This window comes from Trachurus trachurus (assembly GCF_905171665.1).
Source record: "Trachurus trachurus genome assembly, chromosome: 4".
Taxonomy (NCBI): Eukaryota; Metazoa; Chordata; class Actinopteri; order Carangiformes; family Carangidae; genus Trachurus; species Trachurus trachurus.
The window spans coordinates 3,097,214-3,115,071 of NC_139898.1; the positions used below are offsets into that span (position 1 = coordinate 3,097,214).

At 47.0% G+C, this 17,858-nt stretch overlaps 1 protein-coding gene across 4 annotated transcripts in view; it reads left to right on the plus strand.

Annotated features, from left to right (window-relative positions):
- Window positions 1-17,858, plus strand: part of palld (palladin, cytoskeletal associated protein) — a 66,472-nt gene that overhangs the window by 43,203 nt on the left and 5,411 nt on the right. For 3 of the 4 annotated variants that reach the window (XM_083970758.1, XM_083970759.1, XM_083970760.1), the window contains 7 exons: window positions 8,032-8,721; window positions 10,571-10,715; window positions 11,034-11,135; window positions 13,929-14,150; window positions 15,316-15,465; window positions 15,795-15,883; window positions 16,616-16,748. In XM_083970758.1, the coding sequence (XP_083826884.1) occupies window positions 8,032-8,721; window positions 10,571-10,715; window positions 11,034-11,135; window positions 13,929-14,150; window positions 15,316-15,465; window positions 15,795-15,883; window positions 16,616-16,748 (1,531 nt within the window). Of the gene's footprint in view, window positions 1-1,631; window positions 1,800-8,031; window positions 8,722-10,570; window positions 10,716-11,033; window positions 11,136-13,928; window positions 14,151-15,315; window positions 15,466-15,794; window positions 15,884-16,615; window positions 16,749-17,858 lie in introns of those variants that run through there. The other variant, XM_083970761.1, reaches the window with a different exon arrangement.

Here is a 17,858-nt window from a genome sequence, read left to right on the forward strand (position 1 = left end):
ATAGAGAGCAGGCTGTGCTTCCCAGGAAAGAACAGCCTGGTATGTTAAACACTGAGAAACACACAGATAAATACACATTACCCCAAATGCACACACACACACACACACACACACACTTGAATCACATTGTTTCCGGATGAAGTCAATCAACCTCTGATTATATCCCGACCCCGGCCGTTGGTCGTGTGTGTGGCTGCGTGTGCGGTGTACACACACTCTCTCTCACACCAACTGCCACTCCGTCCTGGATGGTAATTAGAGGCTGTAACATGTACACACACTCTCTGAGCAGTGAGCAGATTCACTCTGACTCGCCTCCAAGTGTCACTGAGTCACCGCACAGGGAGTGACTCGCACATGAGGAAGACCCTCTCCTGTAACCTCACACAGGACCCCCCCCCCCCCCCCCCCCCCCCCCCCCACATACACACTGAACCAGATCCTGCACCCCACTCCCCCTCATCCAGTCTCCCATCAACACCGTGTGACTCATCAGCAGCCTGGAAACACTCGAAAGTCTAAAAATAGAAACGTTACACAAAAATAGAAATGATGAATTCCTAAGGAAGGTTTTTGTTTCATGGCATAAAAATGAAACGGAAACGTCTTTTATAGAAAAACTGCATATTTTCAGTGGATGCAGTCAGACCTGTGTGGTTATGGTGGGAGAATGTACTCAAACTGTTCCTGAGGTCCATTTACACTATGTGCTACTTAAAACTATTGATGCTGGGCTCAGAGATAATAGTCCCTGTGCTCTGTTGACATGTGAATAGTGGATAATGTTTCTGTGGCCGTAAAGACAATGTGACTGTCACTTCCACGCAGGGCGTTGTTTCATTTGTTACTTTACAAAAGGACAAATACCATTTGTGTCAAACAAAGAGAGTTGTTGATGTGATTAATTCATCAACTCTATCTTCAATTGTCTCCTAAATCGCCCTGTCTCCTCCAGTCCTCAGTCAAATATATGAATAAAAGAAATGAGATACGGGTGTCTCTCTCTCATTTGCTTACACACTGCAAAAACTCAAAATCTTACCAAGAATATTTGTCTTATTTCTAGTCAAAATGTCATTTCTAGTCAAAACAAATCTAAAATAAGACTCATCACTTTTAAAAGTAGCTTGTTTTTAGACACTTTTTACTTTTTTCCAAGCATATTTTCACTTGAAATAAGTAGAAAAAATCTGATAGTGCATCAAGTTTTTCTTCCTTATTACAAGCACAAAAAACTTACTTTCACTGGCAGATTTTTCTACTTATTTCAATTGAAAATGTGTTTGAAACAAATGAAAACTGTCCAAAAACAAGTTAATTTTTAGGTGATGAGTCTTATTTTAAGTGGAAAGAGATTAGTTTTGACTAAAATTGAGACATTTTGACAAGAAATAAGACAAAAATTCTTGGAAAGATTTTGAGTTTTTGCAGTGCACACCTTTCTTCTCTTACCACAGCTCACAGAGCTTGTTGTTACTTAACTTCCTATCTCCCAGAGGGAAGTTCCTCGGTCAGTAACCCACTGTGTAGTGTAACTGAGCTCTTATTCTGAAAGGAGCTGATCTTGGGTGCAGGCTAGGTGCTTTTATTTTGAAGAGGAGGAGCTCAGACGGACTGACTCATGCGGAGAGGGAGAGAGAGGGAGAGGGAGAGAGGGAGCGACTGTGTCTGTCACCGTCTGGCTGCTGGCTGCTGTATATATGCTCCTCATACCTGGCAGAGCAGCACTGAGACGTAGTTGAGCCTCCTGAAGGGAAATATCAGAGCTGCTCCACAACCAGACCACAACAACACTGAAGGTAAAACTTCTCCTCTTGCTTCTGTGTAGAGTGACAACTCATTACAAGTCAGCAAACGTCAGCGGGACATAGAGGATGATGGGAAAATGAATAAAAGGATACTCATCTTTAACTTTTAAACTGTTTACATTTGTTTTTAAACTTATGGGTCTTTGGTTTTTTTTATTTATCAATTTTTTTAAACACTAGAGCTAAATACTTTGTCATTAGATTAAAACGGGGGAGTAGAAGAGGAGTGAGAGGACACATGATGGAGCTAGAATGAGGATGACTTTTTTGAGGTGTGTTGAAGTTAAAGTAGTGGATGTGTGGTTTCGTAGGAGTTTGACACTCATTCATTTTCTGGAGGCTGAATGAAAAGAATAAAAAGAAGAAGAGGAGACTTGAACAAAGTTACGTCTGTAGTTCTGTGTCTGTGATGCAGACGCACTCGGTCTCAGTGGCGAGGCTGGTTTGTTTGCAGAGCTCCACAGTGGAGTCAGATGGATTAGTTGACACAATAGAGTCTGTTAGGTGAGAAAGCTGCTGTCTTACTCGGCTGCAACTCTTTTCACTGATTTCTTCTGAGCCGCTCTTCACTCTGCCTTTCTCTCTCTCTGACTCTTCCTTCTTCCTCTTCTTCTTCTTTTTCTTCTGCTTCTTCCTCCTCCTCTCCCTCCCCTCCTGCTGCTAATCCCATTTGAAGGCGATGTCTTTCCCACTCCAATCCAGAGAAGAATGTCTTCAGCATTCCTGCTAAAGAGAAAGAAAAAAAACTCTCCCCATCTCACTTGGACACAGAGTGCGAAAGGTGAAGGAGCGAGGAGATGAGGGAGGGAGGGTGAGTGGGGGGGGGGGGGGGGGGGGGTCGATGGATGGAGGCATACGGAGAAAAGCAGCGTTCGCCCTCCACCTCCACTCGGATATGAAATATGAGCCCAGAGAGAAAGAAAGGGAGAAGGGAAGAAAGTAGGACAGGGAGAAAGTGGGTGAATGGAGCAGCCGTGAGCTGTTGATGTAGCTGGAATAAGAGAAACGGTCTGTGCTACGTTTTAAAGTGAAAGGAGGAGAGGAGGGGGCGGGGGGGCGTAGGAAAACAGTCTGGTTCTGTTTTATGTGGTGTGTGTGCAATTAGAGCCAAAGAGAAGGGGTAGAAAAAGGGGGGGGTGGGGTACCCAGGGAGGAGAGGGGTTGAAAATAAGTTAAGGACAGCAGCAGAACAAAGGCTGAGGGAGAACATGTCAGCTGACAGGGAAGAGCGCGGCTGAATGGAAGCTGCAGACGAGGAATAAAACACTTTTTCAGATGTGAGTGTGTGGATGTGGTGTGGTGTGTTCCAGCAGCAGCAGCAGCAGCAGGACTGGTCTGGGGTCAGAGCCGGAGAGATTATGTTGAAATGTTGGAGGAAACCTGCAGTGGTCTGCTTTGTGTTGTCAGAGAGGAGGGAGGGAGGAACACAGGGAGTCAGGAGATAAACACACAGTAAATATGGATCATAGAATATAATGAGACTTCGTTTCTCTTCCATTCTTTCCGTGTACATTCACCGTTATTTACATTGCAGCTTGTTATGAAAGCGTGTCCAGTAAACAATACAGTCACTGAGTTTCGCAACAGTGTGCGTATGTGTGTTTAGAGAACATGACACATTCACGCATCAGGACAGACTTCAGTTCAGATGAAGCAGAGTCAGACTGTCAGAGTTTTACTCACAGTCTCTCAGACGGAGACATCGTCACTCTGACGTCTGCTCTGTCCGACTGATGCTTCCTGCTGCCGGGGGCGACAGACGGATTCATGTCTGATGTGATGATGATGATGATGATGATGATGATGATGATGATGATGATGATGATGATGATGATGCAACAACTTTGTAGTGTAGTGAATGAAACCATGAACCAGGTGTGCATAGGTGCAGGACTGACAGGTGTGTGAGCGATAAACAAGTGAAATCCATGTTTGTTCCCAGCTAGGCAACTGTGTGTGTGTGTGTGTGTGTGTGTGTGTGTGTGTGTGTGTGTGTGTGTGTGTGTGTGTGTGTGTGTGTGTGTGTGTGTGTGTGTGTGTGTGTGTGTGTGTGCGCTGATCTCAGGCAGGATTTGCAGGGTTGTGTTTGTATTGTAGGTGTGATACTATTTGGATATAAATCATTTACAAACTGCAAGGTCGAACTGTTACTGAGCCACAGGTGTTTGGAGAAACACATAGAGGTGTAGTTCACACACACACACACACACACAATGAGCCTATAGCCTGAGAGCAGCCAGGGCTCCTATAAAAGCCCCCCCCCCCCTCGCTCTAGCTGCTGCACGACCTGGGAGAAGCCTTGTTTAATGCCTCTAATCTGACTGCTGGTGTTTACACACACCTACAGAGCCACGGCCTCCGTCCCCTCATGTTGTTGTTTAGTGAAGGAAACCCCTCATTAGTGGCAACGCACACTCAACGACTTCCTGTCCTATCCCCCTCCACCCCCATCGCACGCTTCCTGTCATCAGCCGGCCGGACTTCTAATAAAGTCGGCCCCGTCCCCCTCGGCCCCGGCCCCCTCGGCCAGCTGCAGGAGCTGAGGAGGCGGTGGATCATCAGGACCTGTGGACCGGCTCCCGGCTCCCGGCTCCCGGCTCGCTCCCTCTGAGCAGCCGGACGGCGTTCTCACGCACGGCGGGTCGTTGCTGTTCAGGAAGCACAGACGAGCAGCGGCGGGTAAACATGGCTGTTTCACATGGTTGAGGTCTTCATTTATTAAAGCAAGATGCTGCTGGGGAGGTCCCCGCTGCGTCTGGAACGTCTGGACTGATGCATCTCGGGGCTGTAAAACACACTTTCAATTAAGTTACTGTCAAGCTGTTCCTGGGTCTGTTTACTGAGCGTTTCCACGAAGAAACCAGAGACAAACTTGACTCAGACCAGACTCCTCTTTGCTTTTTCTTTCTTTTTTCCTCCCTACAAAGTCATTCCTGCCTAAGGAGTGGGTGAATGTGTTCTGCCTCTAGTCTGTAGCCGACACCACCAAAAGTCTGGGCAAAAAAAAAAAAAAAAAAAAAAAACCGAGGCAATGACAGAGCGAGACATAAGAGTAATACTGTGTTACAGTTGGACTGACAGACAGAGGAGCTGGAGCGTTTTCTCTCAGCACAGCGCGGCGCTCTGTGGGCCAGTTGGCTCCAACCAGAACAGCAAAACACAGGGCCGTTGGCATGGCAACAGAGGAACACTTCCCCTCCTAATTCAGCCCCGCTCCACCGCAGAGACAAAGAGGAGAGAGGAACGCAGGCCTGCCCTGCTTCTCAAGACGTCTTTACATACATTACAACCATTCACACAGCTTTCAGCCGGGCGCTGGCGTGTGCAGAGTGTGTGTGTGTGTGTGTGTGTGTGTGTGTGTGTGTGTGTGTGTGTGTGTGTGTGTGTGTGTGTGTGTGTGTGTGTGTGTGTGTGTGTGTGCACGGTGAGAGGCAGGAGGCAGCACTTCTGCAGGGTCACAGAGTCCGGACGGCCCCCCGACTGCCTGCTCCATGTAAAACCTTACGAGAGTCATAAAAGAGTTCATGCAGCTGAAAATAACACAGGCTGACCTTTACATGCACATGAAGGTCTGAACAGGAGGCAAAATTAGAAATCTATTAGTTTGAGTACCATTTAGATGTTAAAATGTCATGTCAGTGCATTTTAATGTGGATTGATGACTTCAGTGTGACGACTCTGATAAGAAAGTTCTACAGAGAGATAGAGAAGATGATGAATGAGAGGGCTTGTTTAGCTGTTGCTGCTTTATATAGAAAGTAAAGAACACTTTTTAAGGCGAAGGATGATGTCAGTTACAGCTGGACAACATCCACCGCTCACACACTCGGAGCTAGAGGAGAGAAGGGAGGAAAAATTCATCTGACTTCTAAAACTACAATAGTCCACGTCTGAAACATGGGGAGAAAGAAAGAAACGCCGCGAGGGTCTTTGAGGTCTTTTCATGCTGAGGCGGTAAAGCGCTAGCTGCGTCGTGGTTGAGGGAGGGATGAGGCGGCGAGGAAATGAAGTGTGTTTCCTCTCTGCTGGAGCAGACGGGCAGGGTGCTTCTGCCTGACGCTCCGAGAACACAGCCAAAAAAGGAATCAAACCGCTGCAAAGCGCTTGCAAAGCCTCGCGAGCTGCCAAACTATTCCTGTAAAAGCACTCTTTTGGTGGAGGCCTGAACAGGAGACCTTTGGGGAATGTAAAGAAAAAATGTACACAGAGAAGAAGAGAGTGGAAGAGGGAGGTGTGTGTGTGTGTGTGTGTGGGGGGGGGGGGGGTGTGTGCTTTGGGATAATCACAATGGATAGTCTTGAATTAATGAGTGGGGCATGTGGAGGGAAGCACATGAGCAGAATGCCTGGATGGGACGGAGCCAGCAGTTTGTTTCACTCTGCTGCAACTGTCAGTTCTATCAAAGTCACCAGTGTTGTTTGCAAGTGAGTAGTGGGGGAGGTCAGAGGGAGGGGCTCGCTCTGCATTGTCGCAGATGAAAAATAGCGCTCTGATTATTCCACATCTGGAAGAGATTGGGGCACGTGAACTCGGTGGACTCCCGGCAACACGCACCGCTGGGATGTACAGTGTGTATTCTGTTCATCAGGCTCAGATACTGTGTATACGCTGCGAAGGGGTTTATGACTTCAGCCTTTTCCCAAAGACCCCTGTCCTCCTCCTGGTCCTCCTCCTGGTCCTCCTCTTGGTCCTCCAGGACTTGCTTCTGAGCACTCAGTCCTGGGGATTTTTTTTTTTCAAAGTTAAAACCTCTCCTAATGCGAGTTCAGTTTGCTTCAGTGAAAAAAACTCCACATTTGGAGCTGATGATGACACAACAAAAAAGCTCCAGCCGCCCTCTCTCTCTCTCTCCCCCCACGGTGACGTGACGCGGCGGTGAATCAGCCGAGCCGTGGGGGGAGAGGCTGAACGACCACACCTCTGTGAAAAAACACAATACTGCATCATCAGGACCCATCCCTGGCACAAAGACACCGTAACATTACCGTTGTGTTTTTCTTTCATCACAACTCCAGTGTAAATACACACAGAGCCACACCTTCCACCGTGTCTCCCAGATAGAAAAACATCACGTCTGCACAGCAGCCCCCCCCCCCCCCCCCCCCCCCTCCCCCCCGTCAGGCCCAACAACAGGAACAGAGCTGTTTCCCTCAGTGTTAACACTTATCTCCTGACTCCTCTACCACACTGGACGTGTTGTCAACAGGCTGGCCTTTTAACAAGTCTTTGTTAAAGGCTGGAGGCTGATAACCTATCAGTCTGTGCTGCTGCTGCTGGGGTTTCCTTCCCTCAGCCACTCACACACATCACACACACAAATTGTCCACATACCACCACAGCGGCTGAGGGCAGAGGCTCGGGCCTGACGGGGTATCACCTCCAGACCGGAGGAAAAACATCTCTCCGTGAGTCCGGTTTAGGCCACGTGCTGATCATCAAGCTGTCATCTTTAATAACCGACGTCTTCACGCCGGCTGCGTTTGTGCATCTCAACGCTCTGACTGGCATTTTAACTCTCCATCCATTAGAATCACATCTGGCATCCAAACCTTCTGCCAGTTGTGTTCAGACTACAGTTGGATAGAGAGCAGATGACGGTGTCATGCATAGATTGAAAACAGCCACATGCTTTTGTTACATTTTGACAAGTCTGTTACCTTTGTCCCACCCTCCACCCACTTCCATTCAGGAGGAAACGTGTGTGATAACTGTAGTTGTATGGAATGACGCTAACCTGGATTTACGAATGTGTAGTTCATTTTCGGTTTTCAAAAAAATGGTTTTTTTTTTTTTCTTTTTTTCTCTGATATTTAATTTTCTTTACTACTATATATTTAAATACTGTTAACCTTATTGGTTTCAGTCTTTTTCTGGTTTAGTTTTTGCTTTTATGTATGTTTGTTTTTCATATTGTAAGAATACTGGGTAGCTTCATTTGGTATGTAGGACAGGCATTCATATAAGCATTATGCTTTTGCCTGTGCTTTTTCAGTCGCTACCTTGTTGATTTTTTTTTTTTCTGGGCAAATTGAATCGTAGGCAACTGGACTGGATTTGCCTACGATTCAATTTGCCCAGAAAAGAACGATGACCTGGATGAATGAGAATATCCATAGATACCTTGTTGATAATGTTCGTAGCTATTATGTGATGTGACTGAATAAAGAATTTCATCATCATCATCATCATCATAGTTTGTGACGACCATCTTCTTCTTCTGCAGGAACGCGTCCCAGCTGAAGCAGCTGCAGGAGCAGATTCTGTTGGAGGTGCAGGAAGCAGCCAGCTGGCAGCAGCAGCAGCAGCAGTACGGCCAGGAAGTCCCACCTTCACCCCAGCAAGAAGCTCAGGAAGTTCACCTTCCACCTGCTCCACCGTCTCCACCTCTCCCTCCTCCTCCCTCCTTCCAGGAGCTGGAGAGCAGCGTAAGCACCATGCAGGCCAGCACCTTCAACTACGCCCGGCCCAAGCAGTTCATCGCGGCCGCCGCCCAGAGCCCCGGCGGGACCAGCTACGTCACCCAGTCCTCCGGCTCCTCGGGGTCCAGCCTGTCCTCCCCGCTGTCTCCTCCCACCTCGCACAAGCCCTTCACCAGGGTCACCTTGCCTCCTTTCACCAAGGCCGGCAGCGTGGAGTCTCCCAGCTCTCCTTCCTTCCCGCCGCCTCCCCCGCCCTTCCTCAGCTCCAGTAACCTGTCCTCTCCATCAGGCCCCGGCCAGGACTTCCCTCCTCCTCCGCCTCCGCCTCCTCCGCCCATGATGTCTCCAGCCCACTCAGACATGTCCTCCCCGTTTTCCTCCGTCCCTCCATCTCCAGCCTCCAGCTTCCTGTCCTCGGTGTTGCCCTCCACACCTCCCACACCCGGCAGTCCCATAGTCAACGCCCTGGGCCTTCCTAAAGGCAACGGGACTGTGTAAGTAACCCTCACACACACACACGTTTGTACAGCAGTCGTTGTGAGGACACTCATTGACATAACCCTGTCACTAGCCCCTTACCCTAACCTTAACCGTCCAAAACAAATGCCTAACCTTAACCGTCCAAAACAAATGCCTAACCTCAACCATCATAACCCTTAAACCTAATTATAACCTGAAGTCTAACCTCAAACAGCCCTCTGAATAAGTGAGGACCAGCCGAAATGTCCTCACTCTAATGGTTTGACACTTAAACTGGTCCTCACATGTATAGCTGTACAAGTAAGCCTACACACACACACACACACACTCACACACTGCCAGGCTACCTAACATTTATAAGTCCTGTCGTGCTCCCCTTCTGATAGACCTGCCGTTAGCTGGAGGCAGGAGTCTGGACGTCTGCTGCATGATGGGAGATGACATGTTTACATTTTTATACGGCATGTTTACAAGAAACCACGAACTAAAGAGTCTGTTCACACACACACACAGAACCCCCCGCACTTACATGTACGACACCAACTCTTCTCAAGCTGCAACAGCTTTAGCCTCCATGTGGCAAGAAAATAAGCACCAGGGCCCAGTTGTTCAAAAGGTGTAATCTGGATAAAAATTATTATTATTTTGAAATCCCTTTTTTTGCTGATTGATTGGTCTGTAATCAACCGGTAGAACAGCAGCATGGGCTCACTCAAAGTGTGTTTATTTGAAAACGTGTATGTATTGTTTTCTGTGCTCTTGCTGTTTCTTCAATATCTTTTAAACAGCCAGACTCCATCTGGTTGGGCTGGTAAAATAAATTAAAAAAGCAAATATACAGTATATTAGTGAAATTGTGAATATTTCCCCATGCATTTGAAAATTCAAACTTCAAATTTCATTAAATTCAGTTTGGGGGAAGGTTTTTCAGTTGTACAATATTCAAATTTATTTATTAATCACTGTTATGGTTTAAAAATTAAACCAAAATATAAATCAATAAATGTATACACTGTATACTACATTATAAATATTGTTTGTTTGACCAGTTTGAATTTAATTTAAATCACATTTTGTTCCTGAATCCACCCGACTGCTGGGATCAGAATAATCCTGTTTTTTTGGATCAAAGTTTTCCCGTTCCTACTAAAAAGTTTTGAACAACACAAACTGAGGGTTTGATCCAGATGAAAACCAAGACTGGATTAGGTGATCTAATCCGATCTCAGAATCCGTTTTTTGGTTTTGAACAACCCATTTTCAAGATTTGATCCAATCCATTATCCAAAATCCGGTCAGATTACTTTTGAACAACTGGGCCGGACCTCAGAGTGAAAGGTGTGTCAAAAAACAAATAAACGCTCTGCTTTCTGTGCTGTAGTGTGGTATCTGTTGAGGATCTATCACTTTTGGGAGTCTGGTGTCCTGCTGACATGGACTGCAGGGTTGCAGGATCTTGACTGGGGCTCTGCCTGTTGAACCAGAAGATAACAATCTGTTGTTGTGAAGATAATCCTCCTCTGATGGCAGCCCTGGAGAGCCAAATTAGTTTTTTCTCCCCTCCATCAAGGACATTCCTCCTTCACCCTCCTTTGCCAGTAATTTTTCATCAGCCCCTCACTGACTCCTGCACTCCCCCTCCAACACTGGCATTCCTTGCTGCAGCTGAGAGAGATAAGAAGACACATTGTGGAATGCTATAGCTCCACATGTCCAGATAAGGGTGGATATGAGAGAGAGAGGGCAAAAGGAGCTGGAGAGGAAAGAGGAGTTGAGATAATGTGTGTATGTGTGTGTGTGTGTCACAGAGCAGAGTGCCACAGCTTCAACCGTGATGAATGTCTCTGTTTTGTCCCTTCGCAGCAAAGCGTTCCCCAGGAAGTCCTCGGTCACCAAGACGCCTCGCCTCACCTCCGACTCAGACATCCAGGGATCCAAAGACGCCGTCATCCAGGATTTGGAGAGAAAACTGCGCTTCAAAGAGGAGCGCATAAGCAATGGTCAACAGGTGTGTGTGTGTGTGTGTGTGTTGTGACTCTAGAGAGATGCAGGTGATTAGAGAATGAGTGTGTTCAGTAACGGGTTCATTAACAGAGATTAACAAGCAAATACAAGCAGCTATTCATGAAGGAAAATGTTTTGGAGTCCAGCCTCTGTTTCATGCATCATCAAATAAAACCATCATGTTTTTCTCCAGACATCCCTAATTAACACAAGGCTGAGATACAGTAGCTAAGCTGATGTGATGGTGTGTATTAAAGTGTGTGTTCTCCAACTCACACACTAACCCCCTCATCCCGCTGACCCCATTAATCCCTGCTTCCAGAGGTTAACCTATGAGGAGAAGATGGCTCGCAGGCTGCTGGGTGCTGACAACGCTGCCACAGTCTTAAACACACAGGAGGCAGAGGAGGAGCCAGTCACACAGGTACGGTGGCTCTTAACCAGGACACACACACCTAGAGATATCACACACACACACACACACACACACACACACACACACACACACATACACATACACATACACATACACTCACAAACATTACCATCGCCCAGTGTTGCATGTGTACAACACAAGCACCTTTCTGTTTTCTGTCTTGTCCACTGATACTTGGCCGCTGTCATTCCTGTCTCATGAGCTCTGGCTTTCCTTTATATTCTGCTGAACCAGAGTGCACCCTCGATGCTCCGTCCCTGTAAACACCGCTGAACTGTCAGTTATGAAAGCGGGGCATAAACACTCTTAAGTCCTCCAGAGACCTCCATAAAAAGCTCTGTTTATGCAAACTGGTAGAAACCAGTGTTGCTGCAAACAAGTCGGAGAGCAACGCTGTTTGAGTGTGTGTTGTCTGAGTGTGTAGAATCACCTTCGACACGGTCACTGCTTTATTCACAGATTAACTGACATTTAGCCCTCCTGTTGTCCTCCTGGGTCAAGGAAGAAAGGAAGGAAGGAAGGACAAGGGAGAGATGGGAGGAAAGAAGGAAGGGGAAAAGGAAGGAAAGATAGAAGGAGGGAGGGAACAGATTGGGTCAATTGGGTCAAAAAGGAAGGAAGGAAGGAAGGAAGGAAGGAAGGAAGGAAGGAAGGAAGGAAGGAAGGAAGGAAGGAAGGAAGGAAGGAAGGAAGGAAGGAGGGAAAAGGAATTGTGGGAAAAAAGGAAGGAAAGACGGATGGAGGGAGGGAACAGATTCGTTCAAGGAAGGAAGAAGGGAGGAAAGAAGGAAGGGAAAAGGGAAGGAAAGAAAGATGGAGGGAGGGAACAGATCAATTGGATCAAAAGAGGAAGGAAGAAGAAGGAAGGATGAAGGGAATGAAGGAAGGAAGGAAGGAAGGAAGGAAGGAAGGAAGGAAGGAAGGAAGGAAGGAAGGAAGGAAGGAAGGAAGGAAGGAAGGAAGGAAGGAAGGAAGGAAGGAAAGAAAGAAGGAAGGAAGGAAGGAAAGAAGGAAGGGAAAAGGGATTGTGGAAAGAAGGAAGGGAGAAAGGAAGGAAAGAAGGAAGGATGGAGGAAGGAAACAGGTCGGGTCAATTTGACCCAGAAGGACAACAGGAGGTCCCATTGACTATAAAGGTGGATTTGTACAGTATATGTTCTTTGATTATAAATCAGGTATAGATGCTGTTTTATTGCTGTAAAGGCAAAAAGATCAAATATTATATAAAGGTTCAAGTCTATTGATTATAGATCAGGTCTAGTTTTTAAGTATCAGAGCCTCAGTGAACAGGCCCCGCCCACCTGGATCCACCAGCTGATCTTGCAGGATTGGGGTTCCCTGAGTGTTTTAACTGAAATCTGCTATATTTTAATTGGATCACTCAGAAAACAGTCAGCCAATCAGAAGAGAGGCTCAGAGCCACATCAAATATGTGTTCATATGGATCAACAACAGACTCTGCCTTTTTGCAGACATTACATTGGCAATTCATTTCTTGTCTACATTAGTAATTATGATGATCCACACCAGTCGAAGGTCTGAAACAATAACAGTAAAAAAGAAGCTTAACTGGCTCTGAAAGACACAGTATCACCTTTAACAGAATCATAACTCAAACAACACCAGAGCACAGGTTGTGTCCTCGTTAGCGGCTGATGTCGACTTAGCACCGTGACATCCCAGTGTGATGTCGGCATGAGAAACAATGCGAGCGGTTGTGAGGCTGCAGCAGTGCACGGCTCCCAGCACAAACTCTAAGCCTGTTCAAACATCAGCGCTGATGCATCGTGACACATTTGTATTTTCACACTGTTTCCAGCATGTGCTTGAGAATGTTCTATTTGTGAGAGCAGGTAAGAGTAAAACAGGTACGCACTGAAACACACTCAGTGTCTCCCACACTGTGTGATGCTCTGACAGCACATACACACACATACAGACACACAAACCTCTTCTTTCTCTCAACAGGAAGACAAGTCATCTGATAGAGACTCTTACCCTCAAAAGGTTATTGAAAACTGAGTTTCTTTTCTTTGTGTCACCTGCTGGGTTTTTATTCACTCTATGTAAAATGTCACTGTGTGTAAATGTGACAATGACACAATGAATTAGACGGACGAGGTACCGTGTCCACTGGTTGTGTAGTTCCTTCACAGACAGTATATGATCATATAGTATATTGACTCTATGTTGTGTGTGTTTAAAGTGGATCTGCACATTGTAGTGTTTGTTGTAGCTCAGTACGTACATGGAGCATGTTGACTGCAACACCGGCATCTATCAGCACGTTTGGTTTCAAACAGAACTTTCTCTGTGGTTTGCATTCTGCATGCTGCAGTGTTACTCTCCTAGTGTGACTGAAGTAGCTATTAGGTTCCATCTGTGCTGGTTCCTGAGCAGTGAACACACTGTAAGTGTGTGAGAGCTCAGAGGGGACATGCTGCAGCAGCTGCCTGGGATCACAGCTCAGAGGATCAGGATGGGCCACTGCTTGATCGCTGTCGTTCTGAGTGGCACAGTGAGTTCAGGAGGATTTAAATGCTGGTTCTGCAGCTGCGCCCCGAGGCCTGTCATTATCTGTGTGATGTGTCATGAGACCGCGCTGCTCTGCAGATGTTCCCTCTGCCTCAGCAGAGCTGCAGTGATGAGAGATTGTTGGAGATGGTTTGGAGGAGGAGGAGGAGGAGGAGCGGCTCATCGGGACAGAGAATCAGGGAATTTGGAGAAAGTTGGAGGTTTGATTGACGCTGACTTCTCCTCTTCTCTGTCTCTGCGGTGCAGGAGTACAAGGTGTCCAGCTTCGAGCAGCGTCTGATCAGTGAGATCGAGTTCCGGCTGGAGCGCTCTCCGGTGGAGGAGTCTGACGACGACGTGCAGCACGATGAAGACTCGGTCGGCCACGGGACGGCGCCGGCCTTCGATCAGAAGCTCAAACACTACAAAGTCTTTGAGGGGATGCCCGTCACCTTCTCCTGTAAAGTCAGCGGAGACCCCAAACCAAAGGTGGGACTTTTTTCACATGTGAACACGTGAACGATGAATCATTGGCCGTTACTGTTATTAGATATACATGATGTAGTCTGACCTAGTTTTGTTTTCCTTGCCTGAGAGCTGCTGATGTGTGATGTGGATGATGGAGTGTGTAGATACTGTACATATACACTCACACGTGTGTTGTGATAAGAGGGGGCCTGGGCGGCTGCCTGGCTCGGTCCACATTAATGATGTGGTGTTGACAGACCTCAGGATGAACTAAGACATCAGAGTGAAGCAGGGAGATAGCCCTGGAATAACATCACATTAAAACTATCTTAATACTAGATTTTGAAATGCCCACGCATAGTTTGGTAAATAAATCAGTCCGTTAAAGGGGATATATTATAGAAATATCACTTTTTGGAGGCTCTTTAACATATATTTAGGTGTTTGTCTTGCCTTCCAGCCCCAAAATGTGAGAATTCACAAAAAAAATTGTAATGTGCAAACTCCCTATAAAATCCATGTGGTTTTACGAGCTGTTCCCTCAGTTGTCTTCCAGTGATGTAACTAGGATTCAAATTTGCATAATACCACCCCTACCTGGGACCGGTAGAAGGGGTGGGGCAAATAGTGGTTCATTGCATTTAAAGGGATAGTTCACCCAAAATTGAAATTGCACTCATTATCTACTCACCCTCATGTGGACTAAGGGCTGGGAGAAGTTTCAGAGCCAAAAAACATCCAAATACCTCCATGATGCTCCGTCTTGTATTGAAGCCCCGAAATGCGAAATTGTCCCGAGCACGGAGGTATTTGGATGTTTTTTGGTGTGTCTTTTTGTTACGAAGACAGTTGGTATCCATTTGCAACCGTTATATGGACATGCACTGCTACGCCGAGACCCCCTGTAACTCAGAGAAGCCACGGAGGACTCTGAAACTTCTCCCAGCCCTTAGTCCACATGAGGGTGAGTAGATAATGAGTGAAATTTCAATTTTGGGTGAACTATCCCTTTAAAGGGACAGACACTGAAACCAGCCGTTCTGAACAGGGTTGTTTTGAGAGGATGAAAAGAGCTGTGATGTTCGATCCTTGTCACAGACATGTCTTTAAGACACCTGGGAACTAAGGGGGCAGCTAAAGTTGGAGCTCTCCTGATAGTTTCTGTCTCTTCTGTCTGGTGTTGCAGGTCTACTGGTTTAAAGACGGAAAGCAGATCTCCAAGAGGAGCGAGCACTACAGGATCAGCCGCGAGCCCGACGGGACCTGCTCCCTGCACACGGCCGCTGCCTCGCTGGATGACGACGGCAACTACACCATCATGGTGGGCAACCCCGAGGTGAGCCGAACCCACACACACACACACACACACACATACACACACTCATACAAAACACGATAGAGAGTTGTGTGCGCCGCGCGTGTGTTCGTCCGCCCCCATGAGATGCCAGCCAGCGCTCATTAGAGAGAATAATGAGCATTAAGATAATGGTCTCCGGCCTGAAGAGGAAGAGGGCGTTGAATGAGATAGGAAATCACTAAAGCTCTCATGAGGGTCAAAAGTTTAGGAGCTACAAGCCTTTTCAAGCTCTAACACTCACATTTGGTTTGGTCTCCTCCCAGTCTGACTGCTGCCTCTCTCCTTCTCTGTTTCTCCTCTCCCCACAGGGCAGGGTGAGCTGCACTGGCAGGATGATGGTCCAGGCGGTGAACCAGCGCGGCCGCAGCCAGCGCTCCACCCCCGGACACATGCGCAGGTGAGACCTTGGTGACGGACAGGACAACAAAGTCTGCTGGTCTTTGTATCCTGGGCCCTGAGCTGCTGGCTGGCACATGTGCTGAAGGCTGCTGCTGCTGCCGCTGCCGCTGCTGCTCAACATCTGCACGACTTCTGTACTGGCACTTGTGCACAGATTTAAAAAGTGTGTTAGTCTGATGCAAAATGTTCCAAGGCGCTGCGATCTACACAAGTGTTTGCTGAGAGCTGAGTCACCCGCTGCTCTTTGTTGGACTGTCTACTCAGGGAAAGAAAAGCTCGGTGTTAATGAGAGGGAACACCTGTTTGCTCTGCTTTTTCATTGCTCTAATGAGCCTGTATATACAAGACGCATTCACCCTGATATTGAAAAATGCACAGAAGATCACTGTCGCCCTTCACAGGGCCCACAGTCTGTTATCTAGATGAACACTCCCTGATTAGACAAGAGCTCCGAGATGTTTGGAGGGAGATCGCTGATAACAATCAGTGTCTCCTAACTCTCTTTATTTCCCTCCCTGGTTGACGTGCAGGCTGGGCCATGATGTCATTGTTGTTATAGTGGAGAATCACAGGAACACCTATGGGTCCTGACCTGCTGCACGGGCCCAAGGAGACTCACATAGATTAAGTGGGAGGAGGCCGGGACAGAGAAGTTGAGGGGGGAAATAGAAAAGTGGAGAGAGGTTACAGAGTTAATGTGAAATACTGAACGTGTTCCTCTGTCCATCAGACCCAGGTCCAGGTCCAGAGACAGCGGTGATGAGAACGACAACATCCAGGAGCGTCACTTCCGCCCCCACTTCCTGCAGGCGCCCGGCGACCTCATCGTTCAGGAGGGCCGACTGTGCCGGATGGACTGCAAGGTAAAGAGATGCAGCCTGCGCCAACACGGCCGTATGTAGAGTGTGATAAAAGAAAAAGAGGGGAAGGAAGGTCAGAGTGCTGCCCTGTCTTAAAGGGATAGTTCAACATTTTGGCAAGTTGGCCCATTGCAGTTTTCCCACTTGCATCTGATCAATAAATCATCCCAATCAATAAAAAACAGCTGTTTTCTGTGGACATTGTTTAGATGCAGTTAAAAGGATGGTTTAACATTTTGGCAAATTGACCCATTGCCATAATCCCTATAGTTTTCGGAGTAGGTTCATTACCTTTAATTGTCGGTGCAAGCTGTTTTTAGAACGGTGGAGCAGAGCTGTGAGCTGCTCAGAGCTACACTACGGAGGCTAATGGGATTTCTTGGTTTCCCTCATCAAACTCATCAAATACACAATCAAAAAACAACTCCACAACGCTCTGGTGGACAAGTTGTGACCTGCACATTCACCACGCTATGAGATAATAACAGAACATTACCAGACAGAGTTGTTTTAGAGGTAAATGCAGAGACTGCTTGCCGAAAAACTGCCTCCAACGGGAATTTACCTCGAAAACAACTCTGTCTGGTAACGTTCTGTTATTATCTCATAGCGTGGTGAATGTGCAGGTCACAACTTGTCCACCAGAGCGTTTTGGAGTTGTTGGATTACACGATCCAACAACTCCAAAATGCGGTGATGAGTTTGATGAAGGAAACCAAGAAATCCCATGAGCCTCTGTAGCGTAGCTCTGAGCAGCTCACGGCTCTGCTCCGCCGTTCTAAAAATAGTTTGCACCGACAATTAAAGGTAATGAACCTACTCCGAAAACTATAGGGATTATGGCAATGGGTCAATTTGCCAAAATGTTAAACCATCCTTTTAACTGCATCTAAACAATGTCCACAGAAAACAGCTGTTTTTTATTGATTGGGATGATTTATTGATCAGATCTGAGAAAGAGTGGAGTGTTTGGTTGGAGCTGCCGGGAACTGAGAGACATTCTTACAACTTAAAGGGCAAATTACACAGTGTGTTTTCTTGTCTAGTGTGGCGTGTCAGGCACTGAACTTTAATGCGAAGACAGAGTTTTTATAGATGACTGTGGGTTTTTTT